Source organism: Callithrix jacchus, chromosome 3, assembly GCF_049354715.1.
Source record: "Callithrix jacchus isolate 240 chromosome 3, calJac240_pri, whole genome shotgun sequence".
Classification (NCBI taxonomy): Eukaryota; Metazoa; Chordata; class Mammalia; order Primates; family Cebidae; genus Callithrix; species Callithrix jacchus.
In genome coordinates, this window is record NC_133504.1 from 124,907,592 (window position 1) to 124,919,685 (window position 12,094).

At 35.2% G+C, this 12,094-nt stretch overlaps 1 protein-coding gene across 13 annotated transcripts in view; it reads left to right on the forward strand.

Annotated features, from left to right (window-relative positions):
• The window catches only part of ANKRD17 (ankyrin repeat domain 17), a 174,827-nt gene that overhangs the window by 88,874 nt on the left and 73,859 nt on the right, over positions 1-12,094 (forward strand). For all 13 annotated transcript variants that reach the window (XM_002745738.7, XM_054253289.2, XM_008993189.5 and 10 more), the window contains exons 3-5: positions 6,013-6,169; positions 10,222-10,369; positions 10,575-10,722. In XM_002745738.7, the coding sequence (XP_002745784.3) occupies positions 6,013-6,169; positions 10,222-10,369; positions 10,575-10,722 (453 nt within the window). The remainder of the gene's footprint in view (positions 1-6,012; positions 6,170-10,221; positions 10,370-10,574; positions 10,723-12,094) is intronic.

A 12,094-nucleotide genomic window follows, 5' to 3' on the forward strand; every position in this document is an offset into this window, starting at 1 on the left:
CATTCACTTTTCCTCTCCCTCACTCCTTTATTTCCTTCCTTTTTTAATTTCACACACAAATCAAAGGGAATAGTATAATGAAACCTCTGTATGTTTATTCATCATCCAGCTTCAGCAACCTTGAGTGTACAGGCAGTCCTTTTTCATATCTCCCTATTACCACCTTGCTGACATCCCCACCTACCTTAATTTAAAGTGTATTTAAGCACCATACCATTTTATATATAAATATTTCAGTATTTATCTGTAAATTAAGAGTGTTTAAAAAGAAATATAGCCATAATACTATTGCGGATTTAAAGAAAAAAAAAAGTAATTTCTTAATATTGCCAGTATCCTGTCAGTGTTCAGATTTCTTCAATTGTTTTCTGTCTTTTTACAATTGGTTTGTTTAAATCGGGATCCAAACAAGGTTTACATAGTTTTAATGTTAATTGTTTTTCTTAAATATATACACATACTATGTACCCATAAAATTAAAAATTAAAAAATTAAAACTTTTTAATTATAACAATTCCTTTTTTCCTATTTATTTGTTGAAGAAGTAATTTCTCTCACTTTATGGATTTTGCTAGTTGTGCTTCTGTGTGTTGTATTTCCTATTTTAGATCCAGATACTTGATCAGATTCAGATTTATTCTGATTTTGGCAAGAATAGTCATTCATTATGGCATGTATTTCCTTATTATATCACGTAGGTACTGTCTGGTTGCTGCATTTTTTGTGATGTTGAGATTGAACAAGGTTTAAGTATCCAATATCTTTCTTTAGAAAGGATACTTGAGAGGTAACATTTTTTGGGACTGTCTAAGATGCCTTTCTTACTATCCTCTTACTTGATAGTTTGGCTAGGTATAGAGTTCTAGTTTAAAAATCACTCTTAGACTTTTAAAGTTACTAAATTTCTGATGTTGCAATTGAGAAATTAGATGCCACACTTATTTATGACTTACCCCTATACCACTTGTCCCTGTTCTCTTTCCCCAAAGCTTTATAATTTTGGCATTATAAAATTTCAGTCTCATTTTCAATGCTTTGGTTGGCTTTTCATATTTAAGATTTTCTTCAAATGTCTGGTGATCCTTGGGTTCTGTTTTTAGTCTATAACAATGCCATAAAAAGCCAAATCGGAAAGTCTACATGCATGTTTTGTTGGCGCATTTCACTCTACAGCATGGATTAGTTTCCTGTTGCATTATAACAATTTACTATAAATATAGTGGTATGAAACAACACCCATTTATTATCTCTTAATTTCTGTGCATTAGACATAAGGGACAGTGTGGCTGGATTCTCTTGCTTATGGTCTCAAGGCTCAAATCAGCTATCCTGTGTTCCTTATCTGTAGGTTGTGGGTGAACATTTACTTCCAAATTTTTTATTATTGGTAGCAGAATTTAGTTCCTTGCAGTTGTAGGACCAAAATCCTGATTTCCTTACAGGCTATCAGCAGGGGCTCCTCTCATCTCCCTAAGGTTGCCCACATTCTTTGACTTGTGGCACCCTCCATCTTTAAGTCAGCAGTGGAAATTGCTTTAATCTTCATTATCTCCAATCAGCCAAAGACATCTCTGCCTTTCACAAGCTGATTTGATTGGGTCAGGCCCTCTAGGATATCATCCCTGTCTTTAGATCAACAATGTGATATAACATAGCTTAATTATGGGAGTGAAATCTGTCAAATTCACAGTCTCAAGATTGTAGGATGTGTACATCAGGGATGGGTAATCTTGGGATCACTTTAGCATTCCTAGCAGACAGTGATTAGACAGAGATCCTTTCATTTCTTTGGGAATCCCTAAAATATCAATACTTTAGGTCTTTTCTCTGATTTTTATAACCCAGCTACCTTAATTCTGGGAGCTGAGAGTGACAATAGGGCTGTGGATCTCACTACTTACCACGTTAACGTTCATTCACTTAATGCTTTTATGTAGTACTTCATCTGATCCTCCTGTATACCTGGTGTCTCTTAGTCCAGGGCCTTTCTAGTTTGCTTTCTTTGGAGAATAAATCACCTGGCTGTTCAGTTTGACAATGGAAACTTGTGTCTGATTACTCCTCGCAGGTGTTCAGCTGATCTCCCTTTTTTTCAACCAAAGCTTCACCCCTGTATCTGGTATATCTAATTCCTGACTAATGTTGAGCTAATGATCTGTTTCTCTTTCGATACTGGTGTTTCAGTTTATTCTGTTCTATAAGTTAGTTACATCTCTGATTTACTTTGTCTTTATACATTTTGGCTTAGATTTACAAATTTTTCCTAGTTTTATCATAGATGAAGTTTCTCTTACATTGTAGTCCTCTGAATAAGTTCTGAGAGGAAAATGGGGGAAATCATTATGCATTCAATTATCTTAAAATCAGATATTTAATAAGTTTAATAAATAGTGTTAATGTTACTTTTATTATAAAATAATAATATAAATCATATTTTAATGTGCCCTCCATCTGAATTTCTATGGTTCTGCTGTTCAATTGATTAGAGAATTTGGAAATAATAATCTGGTCATTGTGTTTTTTTGTTTGTTTGGTTGTTTTTTTTTGTTTTTGTTTTTTTTTTTTGAGACAGTCTTGTTCTCATTCTGTCATCCAGGCTGGAGTGCACTCGGCTCACTGCAATCTCCATCTCTTGGGTTCAAGTGATTCTCCTGCCTCAGCCTCCCAAGTAGCTGGGTCTACAGGCACATGCCACCATGTCCAGCTAATTTTTTGTATTTTTAGTAGAGACGGGGTTTTACCATGTTGCTCAGGCTGGTCTAGAGCTCCTGAGCTCGGGAAATCCACCTGCCTCAGCCTCCCAAAGTGCTAGAATTACAGGCGTGAGCCACTGCACCTAGCCCTTTTCTGTTTTTTGATCTTCACTTTAATATCCAATAGCTGGATAAGACCAGAAAAAAAAAAGAATCACCATAATTCAGGGTAGCTAGAATAAATTAATTTTTTATTACTGTTAATTAATTTGAAAGGTCACCATCATGTCTTTGTTTTTTTCCTAGTTATCTTTATTAAAATAGTTATCTTTATGAAGATACAAGAAGTTCGTAAAGATTTAAAGTGAGATTTTCTTGTTTTGTTTTTTTCTTTTTAAGACAGTGGTTAGTTTTTACTTAGCCAGATCTGTCTTCTTGCCTATTTCCTATTGCTGTTACTGACAAATGTTTGTTACATAGTGATTTGGGCTGGTTGAAAAATTAGAGCTATTTTTTTAATGTGGAAATTCATCTGTGATCTTGATCTTAATAGTGCCTTCATATATTTAACCAAAAGATTATCTGTTGAATAAATATTGTAGTCGATTCAGAGTATAGTAGGACTTTTAATATTAGTGACATAAATTATGCAGTAGGTGTCAGTCTTATCAGACCAAGACAGATTTTATTATTTTTACATATTAATTGTAGCAGATTTGAAATTTGACTATTATGAACATTTTGTTACAGTTATAATCATAAAGCTTTCTTGGAAGATTTGTTTTTGGTTTTGTGGCATATAACATTTGATATCTTAGTTTTTTAATTAAAGAAAAGCGTAGAAATATATCTAAAAATACTAATATAAAAATCATTCAGGACAGCAGAAGAAAAAAATGTTTTAAAGGCAGAGATGGTTAATAACCACCTGTGTGAAACCTAATTGTTGCTTTTGCAGATATCCCTATAAAGCATGCTTACCCCTAACCTTATTATTCTAACTCGGTGCTTAATCTAGGCTGCCTATGTTACTGTAAAGTACACAATAAAAGTATACACTTTCAGAACTTTAAACATGAAACTTACGTGATATTATTGAACACCTTTTACTGTTATAAGATATACTTACTTGTGCAGATATGTTTATTACCAAGTGAGTGATCCTTTTTGTTTCTTAGTTCACTAGTTTGTTGTAAAACCTATAATAGCCTTTCTTTAATGTGCATCGGAATCATATGGGGATCTTTTTTAAAATGCAGGTTTTGGATCAGTACATCGTAGGGCCTGAGATTCTGCATTTCTGACAAGCTCCCAAGAGATAGCAGTGCTTCTATTCAGTGGACCACATGTTGGATAGCAGGGTTCTGTAATATCCATCATAACATTAGAGGTAAAGGTTTTTAATCCTAGCTGTTTATCAGAATTGCCTTAGAGCCTTGAAAATATGTAGATGCCAGGCTCTGCTTTCTACTTACTGAATTGGATCCCTAGACGTAGAAAAGCTCAGCATCTATATATTTGAAAAGCATTCCAGGTGGCTGGAGAACACCTGTAAACCCAGCCCTTTGGGAGGCTGAGGCATGTGGATCACTTAAGCCAGGAGTTCAAGACCAGTGTGGGGAACATAGTGAGACCCTGTCTCTACCAAAACAAAAAAAAAATTAGGCATAGTGACCTGCGCCTGTGGTCCCAGGTGCTTGAGAGGCTGAAGTGGGGGAATCCCTTGAACCTGGGAGGTTGAGGCTGCAGTGAACCATGATCGTGCCACTGTACTTCAGCTTGGGCAACAGGGTGAGACCCTGTCTCAAAAAAAAAAAAAAAAAAAAGTACCACAAGTGATACTGATGGGCAGCTTGGATTAAGCACCACTGAATTAAAATAATAAAGGTTAGGGGTAAGAATGCTGCATGCTTTACAGGGATATCTGAAATAGTGACAGTTAGGTTTCAAGTAGATGGTTATTAACCATCTCTGCTTTTGAATTTTTTTTTTTAATTTTGCTGTTCTGAATGGTTTTTAGATTAGTACTTTCAGGTGAATTTAAGTATATGTAGTAAGTTGTAGGCATAATCATTTTTGGCTTATCTTTTATATATAGTCTAGAATGCCTTTTTAGGCCATATTTTGTTCACAAGTGATAGCCCAGTAAACATTCTCAAGCAAAAATGGATATTGGCTCGATGCAGTGGTTTACACCTGTAATTGTGAACACTTTGGGAGGCTGAGGTGGGAGGATCACTTAAAACTAGGAGATCTAAATTACCCTATGCAACATAACAAAACTCTACCTCTACAGGAAAATTTAAAAATTAGCTGGGTGTCTTGCTACAGTGGCACACACCTGTAATCCCAGTACTTTGGGAAGCTGAGGCAGGAGGATTCCTTGTGCCCAGGAGTTCGAGACCAGCCTGGCAACACAGTGGGACCCCCATTCCTCCAAAAAGTAAAATAATTAGCCAGACACGGTAGTGTGCACCTGTAGTCCCAGCTACTTGGTAGGCTGAGGCAGGAAGATTTGAACTCAAGACAGTAAGGCTGTAGTGAACTGTAATTGTGCTATGCACCCATCCTGGGTGACAGAGCAAGACCCTGTCTAAATTTAAAAAAAAGAAAAAGAAAGAAAAATTAGCCTAGTGTGGTGGTGTGAGCCTGTGGTCACAGCTACTGGGAGGCTGTGTTGGAAGGATCACTTGAGCCCAAGAGTTCAAGACTTTAGTGAGCTATGATCATGCCATTGTACTCCAACTTCGGTGGCAGAATAATAACCTGTCTCAAAACAAAATTAATAATAATATAAATTTTAAAAATATGTAGACATTTGCCAAGTCATAGAGATGGTGCTGGCTTCTGACACTACTGGCATCAATGAGTCAAAAATAATTTAATCAGGACTCTGTACCCTTTTTCTATGTCTCTTTTCTCCTCTATGTTGACTTTATTTTGGGTAGTCTTTTTCTGTATGTGGTGACAAAAGTGGCTAAATAGCTTATGACTCACATCTTAACCAATTTAGCAACCTTTGAATATGGGTTCTTTCAAAGATATGACAGAGTCTAATTGTCCCATCATAGGCCAAAGACCCATTTCTGGCACCAGAGGGTCACAGAATCAAGTACTTATGAACCACATGGAATGAATAAGTTTATTAGAAAACTGGAGAAGAGTGATTTCTCAAAAGCTGCTGAGTAGCCGATATATATGTCCACTCCACCGTTTGGAGGTTATTGGTTAACATACACAGTATAGCTTTAAGTAACTCAAATTTTGCTTTGTTTCTCCTTTTGGGTGTGTCTATTTTGGTGCAAAAATAATATAATAGGAATAGGCAAATTGTCCACGGCTGATGGTAAAGCCTTTGCAGATCCTGAAGTACTCCGGAGGCTGACATCGTCTGTTAGTTGTGCGTTGGATGAAGCTGCTGCTGCACTTACCCGTATGAGAGCTGAAAGCACAGCAAATGCAGGGCAGTCGGACAAGTAAGTACATTTTGCTGCAGTCAGTATTAAATCATTTTCTTAAAAATAATAAAAATAGCTAACATTTACTAAGCATTTATTTTGTGGCTAGCTAGCACTGTATTAACCACTTAACATGCAATGTCTTATTTATATTCACAAAAACTTTATAAGGTATAGATTTTGTTTTTACTTCCATTTTTTAGATGAAAAGTTAAAGAGAGGTGAGTAACTTAATCAAGGTCAAATAGGTAATAGGTGGCAGAGCACCAGTGTCTAGCTGATGGCCTAGTCAATATGTTATAAAAGACCTTTTGCTTATTTAGATTTTTTTAAATGTATTGGTGACAAAGAAGTAAATGTTTTAGGGCATTTTCCAGTTCATGTGCATTGTTCTGACCATTTTAAAGGGTAGGGCTTTTATTTATTTGCTTTTTGAAGTTGTAAAGGAAGTCATAGATCTAGTTCCTATAACTTGAATGTGAGTCCAGGTACTTTATTTATATTTTATCTCCTATAATTCCTTGTATATAGATAGATAGTACTTTACAATTAGTAAGGGCTCAGTAAATACTTTGTGACGTGACATTTTAAGCTGATATGATGATGTTATCCAATAAAAATCACACAATCTCATATATAAACACAATTATGGATGTGTATTGAAAAATGCATACTTCGAGGAAGCAACTAGAAAAGAATTATTAATAAATGTTACCTTTTTCAACCCTCGGTGGCTAATTTTTTTCTCCTGTAATAAAATGAAGCCATTTTATTTATTCTAGCAATTGCCTTAAAATGATTGAGAACATCTGAATATTCTGCTTTATTTGGGTTTAGAGAGTAAATCATAGCATTTAAGAATTGTCTTTTGTCTAATGGTGTTTTTATACAACATTCATAAGAGCATAAAAGAGGGGTTATATAGTATTAACAAGGTCATCAATTTGCTGTTTCTCTTGACTATTAGTGTTCATTCATGTAGATTTTTGTGTTTCTATTAATTTGCTTTATGATTCTTCTTGTAGGTTGACTCTCTTCTTTAGTTAACCTCGGTTTCTATTCCATGGTAAATGTTGAGTTATACTAGCCTAAAATATTATTGGTAATCTCCAAATATTTTTTTAATGTGGTACCTGCTAAGGTTGGCAAGAGAGAAAATTCAAAACCCTTGAAGGATATATTAAAACCAGTTCAATCAGAAAATAGCATACAAAAATAAAAAGTCACAGATTATTTTGCATTGAAAATACCGGAATTTAACAGCAAAAACATAGAATATATTTGTGACAATTCTATTTATTCAACAAAGTTTGAGAAATATGGTAGGCTTAAGGGCAGTGAGTACTATATGCCACATTTTTATGTTAGTTAAGGACAGTGCCATGTGCCAGGCTTAATATGCCTTTTGCCCACAAGTTCTTAAGTTCAGCTGTTGCTAGAGTAGATCCTGTAAGTTTTTAAAGCTGGAATACACACATAGACACCAAATGAAAAATTCAAATGATAATGTAGCTTAGGGTATATGCATAAGGAAGTAAAAGAGAGAGGCTACTTTGAAAGAGAGAAAAGGTATGCTCTTTCACAGGAAATGTCTTATTTTCCTGGGAAAAAAATTGAAAGGGAAATGCTAAGGCAGTGTTAGGGTTGGAGGTTATCTTAGTTCATTTTCTGTTGCTTATCACAGGATTCCTGAAACTGGGCAAGAAAAAGAATTTATTTCTTACAATTATGGAGGCTGAGAAGTCCATGGTCAAGGGGCTGCATCTGGTGAGAGCCTTCTTGCTGGCAGGGACTCTGTGGAGTTCTGAGGCAGCACAGACCACCACATGGCAAAGTAGGCTAAGTGTGCTAGCTCAGGTTTCTTTTCCTTTTATAAAGCTACTCAGTCTCACTCCATGATAACTAATTAATTTATTAATTCATGAATGGTTAACCCATTCATGAAGACAAAGCCTCCATGACTCAGTTACGTCTTAAAGGCCCCACTCTCAGTATTGCCACATTTGGGGTTAAATTTCACATGAGTTTTGGAGAAGTTGAATATGCAAACCATAGCAGAGGTCATGTTACGTTTTTTAATAGTGTGGTCAGGGAAGTCCTCCTTTAAAATGATGGCTTTTTAGGAAAGACCTGAAATAGGTAAGGGAGTGAGCCATGTCTGAGAGAGGAGCTGTCCTGGCACAGGAGGAGCAAATGCCAATATTACAAGGTTGATGCTATTCATCAATATTTAGCATATTTGATGAATAGCAGCAAGACCAATGTGGCCAAAGTGGAAGGAATAAGGGTGAGAGAGTAGCAGATAAAGCCAGAGAAGTAAAAGGGAAGAGAAATACGGTATCCTGCCACTGGGCAGATCTTGTAAGGATTTTGGCTTTTACTGTGAGTGTGATTACAGGCCAGTGGAGAAATGACATGTTCTACTTTCCTTTAAATCAGATCTCTCTGGTTGTCTTGTTGGAAAGAGCCTGAAGGAGAGCAAGTATGAAGTCAAGGAGACTGGTTATGAGGCTTAGTCATATCTGAGACAAAGATGTTGGTCTTAAATCTGGGTAATGGTAATAATGGAGGTATAGAAAAGTGATTATCTGTAGGTACCTTTAGTATCTGAAGTGAGAGAAAGATATGAAGTGAGAGAAACATTATATTTTAAGAAGATAATGAAAGAATTGAGTTATATTTGAAATAAAAAGAATATTAATATCCCTGGATTTAGTTTTAGGATTATTTTATACAAAAGTGAGAATTTTTAGAAATGTCTACAATTGGAATTGTTTTGGGAAGTTTATGGGGCAAACACTTTTCTCTCTGTTTAATTTTCTGTTACTCCACTTTTTCCACTCTCATTTTGCTTGAATTTATTTTTTTCTTTGCCTGAATTTGAAACTTCTTCTGAAATATGATTGTATAAGTAAATATGTCCAAAACCAAAACAAAAAGAAGGCTGATCAATTATTCATTTACAAATATTACATTCTCCCATCTTTTCTTTCTGATTTCCCTTTACTTGATGGAAGGACTCACATAGATTTTTATAATTAGTAGAAGTTTTGCCCATTTTATAGTTTTTAATTAAATTTTATAAAAAATTTTCTGCCGACCAAACAAAAAGTATAATTATGACCTGTTATTTGTGTTTGATTTCTATAAAATTCTGTGTTTTAAAGTTTTATGTTCTTTCCCCACTTAATAGTAAATTAGACTTTATCCTTCAGTTGCATAACTGAAAACATTTTGGAATATTAATAATTTTAATTCAATGCCATTAATATGTAGATTCTAAAAAATTCAATGAATTTAATTATTTAGCTTTTTGTTATGAATCATTGAAATAATCATTCTTGTAGAGCACTAATGTTAGTATTAGTCCATTTTCACTTTGCTATAAAGAACTACTTGAAACTGGATAATTTCTAAAGTAAAGAGGTTTGATTGACTCACAGTTCCACAGGCTTTACAGGAAGCATAGTGGGGAGGTCTCAGGAAAACTTACAGTCATGATGGAAGGCAAAGGGGAAGCAAGGATGTCTTACCATGGCTCAGCAGGAGAGAGCGAGTGAAGTGGGTAGTGCTACACAAATTTTTTTTTTTAACTTTCTCTTTTATTGCCAAGTTTGAATTTGTGCTACACACTTTTAAACAACCAGATCTGATGAGAACTCACTCATCATCAGAACAGCAAGAGAGAAATCTACCCCTATGATCTAATCACCTCCCACCAGGTCTCTCCCCCAACACTGGTGATTATAATTCAACATGAGATTTGGGTAGGGACACAGAGCCAAACCATATCTACTGTCAAGATTTGACATGAAAAACCAATACTCTGATTGGGTGTGGTTGTTCACATCTGTATTCCTAGTGCTTGAGAGTCTGAAGCAGGAGGATTGCTTGAGGCCAGGAGTTTAAGGCTGCAGTGAGCTGATTGCATCACTGTACCCCCTCCTGGGTGACAGAGCAAGACTCTGTTTCTAAACAACAGAAAACAAAACAACGAAAAACAATACTTAACGCTGTGCAGTTCTTTAATATTCTTATGTTCTGGTTTGGTGATATTCTTTCCCTTATAGCCGCAGTTTGGCAGAAGCCTGTTCAGAAGGAGATGTAAATGCTGTGCGAAAGTTACTCATTGAAGGGCGAAGTGTAAATGAACACACAGAGGAAGGGGAGAGCCTCCTTTGTTTAGCCTGTTCTGCTGGATACTATGAGCTTGCACAGGTTTGTATTATCAAAATAAAGCTTATTTGTTGTTGTTTTTTTAAAATCTGACTTGCTTACTAAGGAAATAATGAAATAAATCCTTCCAACCATTAGGATTATTTCAACAAATAGTTTTGTTAGGTAGATGTTATAAATAAGTATGTTCAAAATTTTTTGTGATTATCATTTTCTAATATCTTGTAAACTATTTTCCTCTCATAAGGTTTTGTTGGCAATGCATGCAAATGTGGAAGATAGGGGAATCAAAGGTGACATTACACCTTTAATGGCTGCTGCTAATGGAGGACATGTCAAAATTGTGAAGTTGCTGCTAGCTCATAAAGCAGATGTCAATGCACAGTCTTCAACAGGTCATGCATATTTCTTCTTCAGTTTTGCTAAATAGTAACCTCATATGGTAATAATGGTTTCACATGAAAGTGATATTTAGTGCTAAATTTTCAGTTTTCTTATTTCTTAGAAGTGCTTCATATTTGCATACATCTGTGTATAATGTTTTGAATTATGTAGAATATACTTTGAATGATATTTCTTCTGTTTTGTTTATGAGGGCAATTGGCCTTTTAAGATTCTTTAGATAAAGTTAAAACACTGATCCGGTTAGAAGGACCACGCCTTTGGAAATTGAGAGGTGTAGGTTGTAGTGCTGAAACTCATGTTACTAGTTTTTTAGGAGAGGAGTGGGAAGATAGGGAGAACAAAAGATTGTGGAACAAAAGGACGGTTTATTGTTTCCTACTGTTAATAAATTGTGGCCCACAGAAAAGGTATTCTGAAAACATTGTGTCCTGAAGAAGAGCATAAGTTTAGTCTAAACTTTCTTATTCTTTTTTTTTTTCCAAATTTGGGCCTAGATTTTTTTTTTTTTGAGACAGTTTCACTCTTGTTACCCAGGCTGGAGTTCAATGGCACGATCTCGGCTCACCGCAACCTCTGCCTCCTGGGTTCAGGCAATTCTCCTGCCTCAGCCTCCTGAGTAGCTGGGATTACAGGCACGCGCCACCATGCCCAGCTAATTTTTTGTATTTTTAGTAGAGACGGGGTTTCACCATGTAGACCAGGCTGATCTTGAACTTCTGACCTCAGGTAATCCACCCACCTTGGCCTTCTAAAGTGTTGGGATTACTGGCGTGAGCCCCTACTCCCAGCCTAGAAATTTTTATTTTACCCAGAAGGTTGATTTTTCTTGTAACATGGGAAATTTTTATCATCACAAAAGAATGTTTAGAAATTATTGAATTCAGATTTAGAAATTTGAATTTGATCAGTTAACTGGTATTTCAAGTTGTAATGAAAACACGTATATATATATAATTAAAAGGTATAGTATAAGATGTGTATATGATGAATAATTTTAGGTTAAAATATATATATATATATATATATATATAAAAGCTTGTGAAACATTTCTCTGATAAACCTTAAAACAAACCTTTTCTCATCTTAAGGTAAAACTTAGCTCCAGGGCAGACTTGCCCAGTTCTTTTACAACCCTCCAAACTGGATTAAGTGTATCTCCTATTCCACATGTATTTGACTTTGGTTTTAAATGGAAAAGGAGAATAAGGAGTTGATTTCAGAAAGATAAAATGCAGTAGGAAGGGAATTTGATGTATAGATATATATTTACATATATGCATGTATATAATTTAATATGGTTATAGTCTTCAGTTTCCATTTTCTTAATATAAATTAGCACTTTTTTTTGGTATTTTATGTGAA